The 16,282-nt window shown below is 38.9% G+C and overlaps 1 protein-coding gene across 6 annotated transcripts in view; it reads left to right on the forward strand.

Moving 5' to 3' along the window:
• The window catches only part of DIS3L2 (DIS3 like 3'-5' exoribonuclease 2), a 362,072-nt gene that overhangs the window by 122,566 nt on the left and 223,224 nt on the right, over positions 1 to 16,282 (forward strand). For all 6 annotated transcript variants that reach the window (XM_079134845.1, XM_079134846.1, XM_079134843.1 and 3 more), the window contains exon 6: positions 14,936 to 15,170. In XM_079134845.1, the coding sequence (XP_078990971.1) occupies positions 14,936 to 15,170 (235 nt within the window). The remainder of the gene's footprint in view (positions 1 to 14,935; positions 15,171 to 16,282) is intronic.

The raw sequence follows: 16,282 nt of genomic DNA on the forward strand, positions 1-16,282 counted from the left end.
ATATATGATTACACAAATGGTATGGCTTTACGCCATGTACAGAGAAACAACATGTATCCCATTTGTTTACAATAAAAAAATACATTATTAAATTAAAAAAAATCATAAAAGATAGTTGAGTACCTACGGTGTACCAGCCTCACCACTATCACTTCATGGAGTTGAGAGTTTATTAAGGAAGATATACTCTGCACAAGTCTCTGAATTGTCACATTCATTCATTCCTTCAGCATATACTTGAGAGGCAACTAAATGCTATTCTCAACTCTCAGAGTACGGCAGTGAATGAATAGATGGCTTCTGTGCTTAGGAGACCTAGATTCTAGATGGGGAAACAGAAGGTAAATAAGTACTGTATTTTCAGAGAGTAAGAATTGCAGTGTTCAGGAGAGTGTGAGAGGTCATTGAGGTGGAGCTATTTAGTCGGGGTCAGGGAAGCCTCTCCGAGGGATGGACATTTGGGCAGAGAGCCAAGCAAATGAGGAGAGCCCTGTCAAGAACCAGCCGAGAACTTTCTGCCTGGAGGGACAGCAAGTACCAACGCCCCAAGTTGGAAGATTTTAAGTATAGTAGGAACAGCAAGAAGGTTCCCAGGAGTGGAGTGTGATTTGTGAGGAAGAAGTTGTAGAAAACAAGGATGAAAAGGTAGATAAATCCAGCTTTCACTGGGCCTTGTGGCCTGGAAGTGAAGCTGTTGGGAGAGTGCTATGAGCTGATTTTTTTTTTTTTTAATCAGAAAAAGGAGACCACTTATTTTAGTACTTCAGCAAGGAGGTAAAGGTTGCTTGAGTTCATGCGGTAAGAGGGAAAATGGCAAGAAGATACATTTAAAGGAAGACCAGTGGAACTGAATGTGTGGAACAAGAGAGAGTGAGTCCAGGCTGATGCCAGGACCTGGGGCTAGAGTAACAGATGAGAGGTGATGCCATCTGCTGAAGGAGGTGGCCCTGGTGGAGAGCAGGTTCTGGTGGGAATTGAGGGTTCTTTTGATTCAAATGAAGACACCGGGTAGGTGATTAGATAGAAGTCTGGAATTGAAGGGAAGATTGAGGCTAGTTAATAACATACATTTAAAGTTGTGAAGCTGAATTTGAGTGCAGATGGATCCTTTCCATTCATAAATACTCCCTATTATCTGGAGTAAAAGATTTTTAAGAGACATAATCACAGTTGAATAATGATATTCATTACCTAATCAGTATTTAGATCTCCCTGAGTCTCTTCTTTTCTCTTTTCAAAAATTTCAGTTGGTTAGTTAGAACCAGAGTCTGAGTAAAGCCCACCTATAGTTGGTATATGGCAAGCATTTTTATCTGTAGGTTCACTCTCCCTCCCTCCCTCCCTCCCTCCCTCCCTCCCTCCCTCCCTCCCTTCCTCCCTTCCTCCCTTCCTCCCTCCCTCCCTCCCTCCCTCCCTCCCTCCCTTCCTCCCTCCCTTCCTCCCTTCCTTCCTGTTGGCAAAACTGGGTGATTTTCCCGTAAGTTTTCCCACATTCTGCATTTGCTGAGTGTGACACTGATATGTTTTTAACAGGTTCCTCTGTTTCTTCTATTTCCTGTATCAGTTGAGATCTAGGTTCAATTTCCTTCTTTTTTTCGGGGGGGGGGTACTTCCTAGGTGGTGTTATGTACTTCTTCCTTTTTTTTTTTTTTTTTTTGTGGAGGGGTACTGGGAGTTGAACCCAGTGGCCCTCTACCACTGAGCTACATCTACCCAGCTCTTTTAAAATTTTTAAATTTTGACACAGGGTCTCACTGAGTTGCTGAAGGCCTTACTAAATTGTTGAGGCTGTCTTCCAACTTGGAAGCCTCCTGTCTCAGACTCCTGAATCACTGGGTTTACAGGCGTGCACCACCCTGCCTGATGTGTACTTCCTTTCAGAGTGAAACAGGAAGCACTTTGGTTCTTACTCTCTTTATGGTATTCATATTGATCAGTGGATTCAGGCATTGACACTCTGGTTCATCTATTATAAAATTCCTTCCCAGTCATCTTATGATTTATTGGTTAGAAACCGTGGATGAACATTTCATGAATCCATTATTTTCAGCAGGATTGGCAAAATGGTGATACTGAAAGCCATTTGTTCCTAATTTACTTAGCTGACACACTTCAGAAGAACTTTACCTCATCAACTGTTGGGTTCTTCTGGGGGACAGTTTGTACAGGAAAACTGGTAATTCTCCAAGGTTGACCAGAGAGAGCCCTTCATGGTAGTTCATGAGTTCTTTAGACAACACCCTCTCAGCCTTACAGCCTCCCTGTTCTCCTTGTTCCCATGACAAGATGTTCCAGGTTTATCTTGTCTATGTCCTGGTCTAGTTTTGAGTTAGCCATTTCTTCAAGGAGTCCTACATCCCTGCTCTTAACCAATATGTGCTGTGGAAGGATTTGAGAGTGCATAGGTTTTGTGTCTTGTGACTCATGATGATTTCCTTATGCCTTTTGTTCTATTATTATGAACCCTGGGTCAAAAAACAAGAATGAAAATACTTTTAAATGCAACATTAATTTATATTTTAGTGGCACAGATTTGAGTGAATTGATTTAGAAGTCCTGTTACCATATAGCATTTTTTGCTGTAGTCACTCAAACGTGAATTTAATGCCTAAAATACAAATTCTTGAGCATGGGTAATTGAAACCATGGAGATTGTCGCAAAGTGACAACTGTGCTGGTTTTAAAATGTACTGTATGCTTAAGTTTACTGCACTCTGCTTATTGTTCTTCACTTATCTCCTCTTTCCATTGACTGTTCCTTGGACTTTGTATGCATGAACCAAAGTATAATTTTTTAACAAGGAGCGCTTTTTAACAAGAATCATGGTGCTTAAGGAATTCCGTGTGGGTGTATCTGCGCATCCCCACACACTTATGCACATACATACGAAGTCTGCTTTTTGTTGTTCAGCCTTCAAATTGTATAAAGTCAGAATTCTGTTTTCCCAGTGGTTTGTTGGAACCATACTATTAGTGGCAGAAATAAATACATAATAGAAATTGAAGGCCTGGGCCCTTTTCCTAACCTTTATAGGGAACTGGGTATGGTGGTGTGCACCCGTAGTTCCAGCTCTTGGGAAGCTTAGATGAAGGATAGCTTGAGTTCAGGAGTTCAGGATCAGAGACTCCTCAAAAAGAAAATAAAAATGTGTGTGTGTGTGTGCATAGAGCAGCAGAAACTGTATTTTACTTGCTAGTCCAACTCTACTATGTCAGTCATTTTGTTGTTGTCATTGTTGTTTATTTTACCCCCAACTCCTTTTTGTTGTTGTTGAGATATGTGTAAAGATATTATAGGACTGTTTCAGTCACCTTTTTCACCACTGTGACCAAAAAAGACCTGAACATGGAGGAGTAAAAGTTTTTTGGGGGGCTCATAGTTTCAAGAGGTCTTAGTCCCCGGGCTGCTGACTCCGTTGCTTTGGACCTGGGGTGAGGCAGAGAGAGCATCATGGCAGCTACCACCCAGTTAATCCATTCAAGTAGATTAATGCACTGATTACGGTAAGGCTCTCATAACACAATCATTTCACCTCTGAACTTTCTTGCATTGTCTCACTTGTGAGCTTTTGGGGGACACTTCATATCTAAACCATAACAAAACAAATCAAGTAATCAGGCTGAAGCCTTCATGCCATAGACATGGGCTGCTCTCACATAGGCCATGATTGACTGGATTCTTTGAGGATGATCAGGGGCAGATGGTCCTAAATATTATTGAATTTGCCATGCACTTTTAAGGAAGTTGAATGAATCCGTTGATTGAGTAATATGAAAATTGTTTTCTTCCATAATTTGTTGTTAAATTGTATTTTCTTATTATGTCTAATTCTCAAATAAGCCAAACTCAGAAAGTCAAGGCTCATTTGTTTTCTCTCATAAGTAGGAACTAGAGAGGTGAAAGGAAAAGAAAGGTAGGGGAATCTCATGAAAATTGAAGGGAGATCAGTAGAATGAAGAAAGGGACCAGAGGAGGGAGGAGGGGCTGGAAAGGGAAAATACTGGGGGATGAGATTAGCTAAATTATTAGACTATTATGTTGTGTGAGTGCAAGCATATGTAACAACAAATCCCACCATTATACATAACTGTACCAATGAAAAATACATAAAATAATTCTCTGTTTTCTAAATAATTTATTTTGGGTCAGGTATGAAATGTAGGACTCATGCAAAGCAGAAACAGAAAGGAAAGCTGGTTTTCTCATTGTGTGAATGCAGTGCCCTGGTTGTGGCTTCACTTGTGTGTGTTCTTGGGACCCGAGGGAGTATTTTTCTTTTTGGAGATGGCTGTCCTAACCTGTTGAGCCCTCCCCCCCCCCCCCCCCCCCCCCCCCCGTAACTAGCAAAGGAAAGGAGTCTTGTTTGTTTCTAAGCTTCTTCTAGAGAGAATAAATGAGTGAATGAATGAATGAATGAATCTGACAAGAGTGAAAACATAGCAAAAGGACAAAGAAAAATTTTATTAAATACACTCCAAGACTAGGAATAAAAGATTTAAAAAATTTTTTTAATTAAAAGGTGTACTTTGGGGATCCAAGATGGCAGACTAGAGGGAGGCTGCGTTCCTTGTCACTCCGTAATGCCGGTTTCAAGCAGAGGATATCTGTTTCTTGGTGAGGCAGTTTTTGCTGCGTATCAATTCCCTGGTGTTTACCCCATTTGTCGGCTGTGATCACCTGCAGTCTGCCAGCATATCGACGCCTTTTTTGAGTGCAGATTGCTCACTGTAAGGCGCCTATCATCCGCCATTTGCCTGCCTCTCGCCTGTCCATCGCCTGCCTTACACCTGTCCATCACCCAGTGCACGAGGTTCATCTCCTGATCGTCTGACAACAGTCAGCAAACTGATCGCCGACCGCCAGTGGAGCACCAGCTGCCTGCTGTTGCCTGGAAGTTTTCTGTCACAGTACCTGCAGGTTTGATTACACATGGCTGCTGCCATTTTGAGACAACAGCCAGGCCTCCCTGGCCGGACTGATTGAGCCCTGTCTCCAGGATCCCTCAGCCCGACTGATCACTCCCTGCCTCTGGGGCCCTCCCATTGACTGACTGCTCCCTGCCGCCAGGACTCCCAGACCAACTGACTGTGCCCTATCACCGGGACCCCAGACTGACTGATTGCACCCGGCCTCCGGGATCCCACAACCATACTAAACACACCGGACGTCCAGGACCCCTGCCTGACCAACCACATCCCACCTCCAGTACCTCCAGCTGACCACATCCACACCCTCAGCTGCAGCTCCCCATTTGCCAACACATTTCGAAGCCAGAGCAGCCATCTTGGATAATCCTGGAAGCCGTAGCTCTGATCTTTAGGTGGGGCAAATTCCATCCTGAGATGCCTGCTGGAGACTTGAAGCTCATTGTCAGGGGCTATTTGGTCTAGGATTGCATAGTGTCTGAATTGGGCACTGCTAATATTGATCACCCCTTAAAGAAAGGGTTTTGGAAACCTATAGGGCCACTATAAGCCTATAGGGGGAAATCTGCAATACCCCACATCTGCACTGCTAGAGGGGAAGATACACGAACAACATGAAAAAACAAGGGAAGAAAATGGTCCAAACAAATCTAGATTCTATATTAATAGAATCCAATGACAGTATGTTAGAAGAAATGTCAGAGAAGGACTTCAGATTATGCATGATTAGGATGATTCGCGAAGCAAAGGATGAGATAAGAGAGCAAATGCAAGCAATGAATGATAATACCTATAAGCTGAAAGAGCACCTGCAGGAAGCAAAAGATCATTTCAACAAAGAGATAAAGCTTCTAAAAAAAAGAACCCAAACAGAAATCCTTGAAATGAAGGAAACAATAAACCAAATAAAAAACTCAATGGAAAGCATCACCAAAAGACTAGACCACTTGGAAGACAGAACCTCAGACAATGAGGACAAAATATTTAATCTTGAAAATAAAGTCGCCCAAACAGAGAAGATGGTAAGAAATCATGAACAGAATCTCCAAGAACTATGGGACATCATGAAAAGACCAAATTTAAGAATTATTGGGATTGAGGAAGGCACAGAGATGCAAACCAAAATGAACAACCTATTCAATGAAATAATATCAGAAAACTTCCCAAGCCTGAAGAATGAAATGGAAAATCAAATACAAGAGGCTTACAGAACACCAAATACAGAGAATCACAACAGATCCACACCAAGTCACATTATAATGAAAATGCCTAACATTCAAAATAAAGATAGGATTTTGAAGGCCGCGAGAGAAAAGCATCAGATTTCATTTAGGGGGAGACCAATACGGATAGCAGCCGACTTCTCAACCCAGACTCTAAAAGCTAGAAGGGCCTGGACCAACATATTTCAAGCTCTGAAAGAACATGGTTGCCAACCAAGAATCCTATACCCAGCAAAACTAACCTTCAGATTTGAAGATGAAATAAAATCCTTCCATGATAAACAAAAGTTAAAAGAACTTACAAATAGAAAGCCTGCACTACAGAATGTTCTCAACAAAATATTCCATGAGGAGGAAATGAAAAACAACAATGTAGGTCAGCAATGGGAAGAACTACCTTAGAGAAAAACCACTCAAAGGAGAAACCAAGCCAAGTTAAAAACCAAAAATAAGCCAAATGACTGGGAATACAAATCATATCTCAATAATAACCCTGAACGTTAATGACCTAAACGCATCAATCAAAAGACATAGACTGGCAGAATGGATTAAAAAGAAAGACCCAACAATATGCTGCCTGCAAGAGACTCATCTCATAGAAAAAGACATCCACAGACTAAAGGTGAAAGGATGGGAAAAACCCTACCACGCACATGGACTCAGTAAAAAACTGGGGGTTTCCATCCTTATATCAGATAAAGTGGACTTCAAGCCAAAGTTAGTCAGAAGGGATAAAGAAGGACATTTCATACTGCTTAAGGGAACCATAAATCAGGAAGACATAACGATAGTAAATATTTATGCCCCAAACAATGGTGCATCCCTGTACATCAAACAAATCCTTCTCAATTTCAGTAATCACATAGACCACAACCCAGTAAAGTCTGGGTGACTTTAACGCACCCCTGTCACCACTAGATAGATCTTCCAAACAAAAATTGAACAAAGATATCATAGAACTCAATAACACAATCAATAACCTAGACTTAATAGACATATATAGAATATTCCATCCATCAACGAGCGGATTTACTTTCTTCTTGGCAGCACATGGAACCTTCTCGAAAATAGACCATGTTATGCCGCAAAGCAGCCCTTAGGAAATGCAAAAAAATATAGAGATACTGCCTTGTGTTCTATCAGATCATAATGGACTGAGAGTAGAAATCAATGACAAAACAAAAAACAGAAATTACTCCAACACCTGGAGACTAAATAATATGCTATTGAATGAAACATGGATAACAGAAAACATCAGGGAGGAGTTAAAAAAAAAATACTTAGAGGTCAATGAGAATGACGATACAACATATCAAAATCTCTGGGACACTATGAAAGCGGTACTAAGAGGAAAATTCATTGCATGGAGCACATTCCAGAAAAGAATGAAAAGTCAACAATTAAATGACCTAACATTACAGCTCAAAGCCCTGGAAAAAGAACAGAGTAACAGCAAAAGTAGTAGAAGACAGGAAATAATTAAACTCAGAGCTGAAACCAATGAAATTGAAACAAAAGAAACAATTCAAAAAATTGACATAACAAAAAGTTGGTTCTTTGAGAAAGTAAACAAAATAGACAAACCCTTAGCCACACTAACAAAGAGAAGGCGAGAGAAAACTCAAATTACTGAAATTCATGATGAAAAAGGAAATATCACAACAGACACCACTGAGATACAGAACATAATGAGAAGCTACTTTGAAAATCTGTATTCCAACAAAATAGAATCTACCGAAGACACTGACAAATTTCTAGAGACATATGCTCCTCCCAAACTGAACCAGGAGGACATACACAATTTAAACAGATGAATATCAAGCAGTGAAATAGAAGAAGCCATTAAAAACCTACCATCCAAGAAAAGCCCAGGACCAGATGGATTCTCAACCGAGTTCTACAAGACCTTCAAAGAAGATCTCATTCCAATACTTCTCAGAGTATTCCAGGAAATAGAAAAAGAGGGTACCCTACCAAACTCATTCTATGAAGCTAATATCACCCTCATACCCAAACCAGGCAAAGACACATCAAGGAAAGAAAATTTTAGACCAATATCCTTGATGAATATAGATGCAAGGATCCTAAACAAAATATTGGCAAACCATATCCAAAAACATATTAAGAAAGTTGTGCACCATGATCAAGTGGTGTTCATCCCTGGAATGCAAGGATGGTTTAACATCTGTAAATCTCGTAATCCATCATGTCAGTAGACTTAAGGATAAGAATCATATGGTTATTTCAATTGACGCAGAGAAAGCATCCGACAAAATACAAAACCCTTTCATGCTCAAAATACTAGAAAAGATAGGGATAGTAGGAATATACCTGAACATTGTAAAGGCTATTTATGCTAATCCCATGGCCAACATCATGCTTAATGGAGAAAAACTGAAACCATTCCGTTTAAAAACGGGAACAAGACAGGGATGTCCTCTTTCACCACTTCTATTCAACATCGTCCTCGAAATTCTAGCCACAGCAATTAGGCAGACTAAAGAAATTAAAGGGATACGAATAGGAAAAGAGGAACTTAAGCTGTCACTATTTGCTGATTACATGATTCTATATTTAAAGGATCCAAAATCTGCTGCAGAAAACTTCTAGACCTCATCAATAAATTCAGCAAAATAGCAGGCTATAAAATCAACATGCATAAATCTAAAGCATTTTTATACGCAAGCGACGAAACAGCTGAAAGGGAGATGAGGAAAACAACTCCATTTGCAACAGCCTCAAAAAAAAAAAAACAAAAAAACTTGGGCATCAATCTAACCAAAGAGGTATAAAATCTCTACAATGAAAACTCAAAAACATTGAAGAAAGAAATTGAGGAAGACCTTAGAAGATGGAAAGATCTCCCATGTTCTTGGATAGGCAGAATTAATATTGTCAAAAATGGCCATACTACCAAAAGTGCTATACAGATTCAATGCAATTCCAATTAAAATTCCAATGATGTACCTTGCAGAAATAAAGCAAGCAATCATGAAATTCATCTGGAAGAATAAGAAACCCAGAATAGCTAAAGCAATCCTTAGGAGGAAGAATGAAATGGGGTATCGCAATACCAGAACTTCAACTATACTACAAAGCAATATTAACAAAAATGGCCTGATTTTGGCACCAAAATAGACAGGTAGATCAATGGTACAGAATAGAGGACACGGACACAAACCCAAATAAATATAATTTTCTCGTACTAGACAAAGGTGCCAAAAATATGCAATGGAGAAAAGATAGACTGTTCAACGAACGGTGCTGGGAAAACTGGAAATCCATATGCAACAGAATGAAACTAAACCCCTATCTCTCATCCTGCACAAAAATCAACTCACAATGGATGAAGGACCTTGAAATCAGACCAGAGACCCTGCGTCTTATAGAAGAAAAAGTAGGTCCAAATCTTCACCTTGTTGGCTTAGGATCAGACTTCTTAACAGGACTCCCATAGTAGAAGAAATAAAAGCAAGAATCAATAACTGGGATAGATTCAAACTAAATAGCTTTCTCTCAGCAAAGGAAACTATCAGCAGTGCGAAGAGAGAGCCTACAGAGTGGGAGAATATCTTTGCCACTCATACTTCAGATATAGCTCTAATTTCCAGAATATATAATGAACTCAAAAAACTCTACATGAAGAATACAAATAACCCAATCAACAAATGGGCTAAGGATATGAACAGACACTTCACAGAAGATCTACAAGCAATCAACAAACATATGAGAACATATTCACCATCTTTAGTGATAAGAGAAATGCAAATCAAAACTATATTAAGATTCCATCTCACCCCAATTAGAATGGCGATTATCAAGAATAGAAGCAACTATAGGTGTTGAAAGGATGTGGGGAGAAAGGTACACTCATACATTGCTGGTGGAGCTGAAATTAGTGCAGCCACTCTGGAAAGCAGTGTGGAGATTCCCAACTATCCCCCTCCTTGGCCTCTACCCAAAGGACTTAAAATCAGCATACTCCAGAGATACAGTCACATCAATGTTCATAGCTGCTCAATTCAGAATAGCCAGACTGAGGAACCAACCTAGATGTCCTTCAATTGATGAATGGATAAAGAAAGTGTGGTATATATATACAATGGACTAGTACTCAGCTATAAAGAATAATAAGATTATGGCATTTGCAGGCAAATGGATGAAATTGGAGAATATCATGCTAAGTGAGATAAGCCAATCTCAAAAATCCCGAAGGTGAATGATCTCATTGATAAGCAGACGATGACACATAATGGGGGGTGGGAGGGTGTCAAGAATGGAGGAAGGAGGGACTATATAGAGGGAAAAGAGGGGTGGGTGGGGCGGGGGGGGAAGGAAAAAATAACAGAATGAATCAAATATCATTACCCTATGTAAATGTATGAGTATGCAAATGGTATGCTGTTACTCCACGTGCAAACAGAAACAACATGTATCCCATTTGTTTACAATAAAAATAAATTAAAAAAAAAAAAAAAAGGGCATCTAGGCTGGTTCCATAGCTTAGCTGTTGTGAATTGAGCTGCTATAAACATAAGGAAACAGAAATCACCCACTGGAACCTGTAACATTTTGGTGGAACTAGTTGGTATCCTTTGTGTCTCTGGAATCACTCAGTGTTTTGCAAAGAGCTGGCTGTTCTGGCTGCTGCCGGGGTCCAGCCCTAGCAGGGGTCGCAGGTCCTAGGTGGATGGGAGGCGTTGGCTTGGTAGAGAAACCGCACACCGACACACCAAGTGTTCTGAGGCTGAATCTGAATCTTTATTGTTCACAGAGTCTTTTTGTATGTTTTTTCTTTGGTATTGATTATATCATTTCATGGTCAATACAACTAAATGTTAAGTTAAAAAAAAAAAGGCGTACTTTTTCTCAGAAAACTTAATCATTGCTTGCCAGTTTTTTTGTTACTATTTGTGAAGTCAACTTTTTTAAAACTGTGGGAATATTCCAAATTTTTCTCTTTATTTTTTGTAGTACTGGTGATTGAACCTAGGGCCTTGGGTAAGCAAGTCCTCAGTCCCTTTTATTTTTTATTTTGAGATAGGGTCCTACTAAGTCACCCTATTTAACATTGAACTTGCTATCCTTCTGCTTTAACGTCCCAAGTAGCTGGATTTGCAGGGTGCGCCACCATGCCTGGCTAGAGCATTTGTGCTGAGTGTATATTTCTTGGTCACATTTTACTTTGGTTTTCTAAGTGGGTATTATAACATTATTTGGGGATGATTTTATTAGTTGGAACCTGTGGCGTTAAAATGTTTTGGGAAACATTTAATAGCTTTTTCTTCCTTGTGTAAGATGAAGATGTTTCATTAAGCATGATCTTTATGTGATTTAGTTAGACTATTAATCTGATTTGTTGAAGGTAGTCATCTGCTTTGAAACCTTCTGGTTAAACTCAGAAAAATCTTAGCCTTATCAAATATAAACACAAGGAGAAACAGACAAGCTCACTGCCTTACGCAGCTTCTGCTCTGTTCTTGCTTCCTCTGAGAGGCTGTCTACCTTCCCTCCTGGTGAATAGCCTCACCCTCTCTGTTGTTCTGTCTTTTTTTTTTTTTTTTTTTTTTTTAATTTTAATCTCTTTTTATTTATTTATTTATTTATTTATTTATTTTTTTATTGTAAACAAATGGGATACATGTTGTTTCTCTGTTTGTACATGGCGTAAAGGCATACCATTTGTGTAATCATAAATTTACATAGAGTAATGTTGTTTGATTCATTCTGTTATTTTTTCCCTTCCCCCCACCCCTGTTCTGTCTTCTTAACCAGTAGTTTCCTTGCACTATAACTTAGGTAGTTGTATTCACTGATGCATCCTTTGCACTTGGAACAGTGCCTGGCACCTTGATAGGGATGGCATAATCATTTGTTGAATGATTTTAGTGTTTACCATATGCCACCCCACTAGGATGTAACCTCATGAGGTGCCTGGCACAAGGTGGGCCAACATGAGTTCTAAAGAATGAAAGGAATGTACTACTAATGGTGATCAAATTTGTTTTTTTATATTTATATATAAAATTGCATATCATTTTGATTTTAATTAAATGCTTTAGTTGTATGGATTTCTCATCCAGAAAGATTCCTAAAAATGATATGTTATTTCAAGTAACATCTAGAACCTGTGGATTGATGCTTTTTTTTTTTTTTTTTTTTCAGTTGATTCTTTCTAGTTTTACCTGGCAGTAGGATTAATTTTGATGTAATTGTACAAGCATGGAATATATCTTACTCTAGTTAAGATTGCATTCTTATGGATGTATATGGTGGTGGGATTCACTATGATTTCTTTATAAAAGTACATAGGAATATTATTTTGGATTAATTCCACTATCTTTCCTTTTCCAATTCCCTCTCCCTTCCCTTCATTCCCCTTTGTCTGATCTATTGAATATCTGTTGTTCCCCCCCCCCCTTATTGTGGTTTAGCTTCCGTATATCAGCAAAAACATTTGACTTTTAGTTTTTCGAGATTAGCTTATTTTACTTAGCATGATAATCTCTAGCTCCATCCATTTACTTGCAAATATCATAAGGTTATTCTTCTTTATGGCTGAGGAATACTCCATTGTGTGTGTGTGTATGTATATATACCATAATTTCTTCATCAATTCATCTGTTGTAGGGCATCTAGGCTGGTTCCATAGCTTAGCTGTTGTGAATTGAGCTGCTATAAACATTGATGTGACTGCATCACTATAGTATGCTGAGTTTAAATCCTTTGAATATAAACCGAGGAGTGGGATAGTTGGGTCAAATGGTTCCCTTCCTAGTTTTTTGAAGAATCTCCATACTGAACCAGGAGGATATAGAAAATTTAAACTGACCAGTTTCAAGTGAGGAAAGTGAAGCAGCTATCAAAAGTCTCTCAACAAAGAAAAGCCCACAGCTGGATGAATTCTCAGCAGAGGTCTACCAAACCTTTAAAGAATAATACCAATCCTCCACAAATTATTTCACAAAATAGAAAAGGAGGGAACTCTTCCAAACACATTCTATGAAACTAGTATCATCTTGATACCAAAACCAGACAAAGACACATCAAGGAAAGAAAACTTTAGACCAATATTCTTAATGAATATAGGTGCAAAAATTCTTTTTTTTTTTTTTTTTGGGGTGCTGGGGATCGAACCCAGGGCCTTGTGCTTACAAGGCAAGCACTCTACCGACTGAGCTATCTCCCCAGCCCCCTCAAAAATTCTTAATAAAATATTGGCAAATCTCATACAAAAACATTAAAAAGACAGAATATCATGATCAAGTAGGTTTTATCCCAGGGATGCAAGTTTGGTTCAACATACAAAATCAACAAATGTAATTCATCACAGTTCTTAATAGACTTAAAGACAACAATCACATGATTATCTCAATAGATGCAGAAAAAGTATTTGACAAAATATAGCATCCATTCATGTTTAAAACACTAGAAAAAATAGGAATAAAAGGAACATACCTAAACATTGTAAAAGCTGTGTAATTATAAAAGCTATACACGTTGAACCCAAGGCCACATCATTCTAAACAGAGAAAAATTGAAAGCATTCCCTCCAAAAAAAGGAACAAGACAGGGATGTCCACTATCACCATTTCTATTCACTATAGTTTTTGAAACTCTAACCAGAGCAATTAGGCAAAGGAAAGGGATACAAATAGGAAAAGAAGAGCTCAAACTATCTCATTTGGCAATGACACGATTCTATATTTAGAACACCCAAAAAACTCTACCAGAAGACTTCTAGAACTTCTAGAAAGTAGCAGGATACAAAATTAACATCCAGAAATCAGTTGCATTCCTCTACTCCAATAATGAACTGAAAAATAAATTAGGAAAACTGTTCCATTCACAATCGCCTCAGTAAACAAAAACAAAAACCCATCAACAACTTGGGGATCAGTTTAACAAAAGAGGTGAACAGCCTCTACAGTGAGAGCTACAGAACACTATAGAAAGAAATTGAGGAAGACCTTAGAAGATGGAAAATTCTCCCATGTTCTTGGATAGGCAGAATTAATATTATCAAAATGGATATACTATCAAAAGCGCTATAACGATTCAGTGCATTTCCATCAAAATTCCAATGATGCTGTCTTTTTTGCTAATGTGGATGAATTTACACATAGAGTTGTAGTTGTTTTTAGTGACTGACACCTAGTTTATTTTAATGTAGTGCCCATAAATGTCTAAGAGTGCCGTTATGTGACTTTTATGTGACAAACCCATTAAATTAGTGTCTGGATTTTTTTCTTCTTACTTGCTTCTTCCATAGTGTAGATTGCATCAGTCTAGGTGCTTTATATATTGATTTGAGCCTCAAAATGGAGAAATAAGACTTCATATTATAATGGGAACATTTTATAAACTCTTGTTCAAATTTACTTTTGTTCCCCCCATCTTGTATCCTAATGGTTTCACTTGGGAATGTAAGCATTCTTTGTTGAGTTCTCTTATCATTCCTGAACATGCCGATTTCTTCTATAGGATGAACTCTTAGGAAGCAGCATGGTACTTTGTGGTATTCAAGGCCTTTGGGTGAGAAGGGATGAAAATGTAGATCAGAAGAGTGATAAGTAGATATGTCCTTAATTTGGGTCATCTTGAAGAACTGAGTATCAACCTGGCATTGCTGGATGGATTATCTTGTATGGTAGTTTGTAAATCTGGGAAATAAGAACTCTGTATGGTGAATGTCTAATTCTGTCAGCTTCTGAATGTACAGTTTTTCTCTTTAGAAAAGAAAAACCTACTTCAGTGATATAGCAGAGTTTTTCTGTTTTCTTCAGGTAATTAAACCAGAGATCAGTGACAAAGAAACAGAAGCTACCTACGAGTCTGATCTCCCTGAGGAGCTCTGTGGACACCACCTCCCGCAGCAGTTCCTGAAAGGCTATAATGACAGTCCTGACGTCATTATAGAGGCTCAATTTGGTGACAGTGATTTAGAAGATGGACATGGTGACACACAAAATATGCTGATTGATGGTGTTAAGAAACTTTCAGTTCGCACTCAGAACAAGGGTAAGCCCTAGACTACTGCCTGACATTTTGTTTTGGTGAATGATTAAATATTGGAATTCTCTCTCTGCCACAGAGTCACCCAGCACAGTTGGTATATTCCCAGTGACTGACCCGTGGCAGCTTGTAGATCTCTGACAGGTTTTCAGCTGCTGGTTATGAGAAAGGGCACTGTAGTGCACAGTTTGTGTGAGCAGTGGTCATTGTGGACTTTGAGTTGTGTTAGTAGTTACCTTCACATTTTCCACCTTGTGGTCATTGTGAAGAGAATTACAATTCATTTCTCCCTTTCTCCCCCTCTTCTACTTCCTCCTCCCGCTTCCTGTCTATTTTGGGGGATTATTGAACCCAGGGCCTTGTACATGCTAGGCAAGCACTTTGCTACTGAACTGCATCCCTAGCCAGAATTAAACCAGCCTTCAAATTCTTATGAAAAGGACTTTAGTAGGATTTTTCAGTACCTTTAAAAATTATTTGTCATTTGTGGTAGGCATAGATCATATTAAATTTTATCAGCAGATTGTCTTTAGGAAACATTTTGATTCTAAGCCTTTAACAAAACCATTCTCATTTTCTTTGATTAACATCTAAGCTATGGATTCTCTGGATGCAGAAAAAAGCAGTTGCAAACACACGGGTCAAGAGTTGTGCCCAAAGTCCCTGTCTACTCTAGGGAACTTAAGAGCAAGTCACATTGACAAGTTGAGTATTCCAACCTATATAGGTTTTTAAGAGGCTCTAAGTAGGGCTGGGGTTGTGGCTCAGTGGTAGAGTGCTTGCCTAGCATGTGTGAGGCACTGGGTTCAGTTCTCAGCACCACATATAAATAAATGAATAAAATAAAGGTATATTAACATCTGAAAAATATTAAAAAAAAAAAAAAGAAGCTCTAAGTAGAGGAGTGTATTTTCTAATCAGATTGACATTTATATGTACTCTGAAATGGAGAAGATTGAGCAATACTGACCTGGCCTGGCTGACTAGATGATGAGCTTTGTTATCAGACAGAAGTCTCTGGCACAGTCCCCTTGAAAGGCTAGCAGGAATGCCAGAAGATTAGTGAAGGAGGATATTCAGTAGACAACTTGTGATAGGAACTGGCGAGCAAGCTCCAG

This window comes from Sciurus vulgaris, assembly GCF_902686455.1.
Source record: "Sciurus vulgaris genome assembly, chromosome: 3".
In the NCBI taxonomy this organism is placed as follows: Eukaryota; Metazoa; Chordata; class Mammalia; order Rodentia; family Sciuridae; genus Sciurus; species Sciurus vulgaris.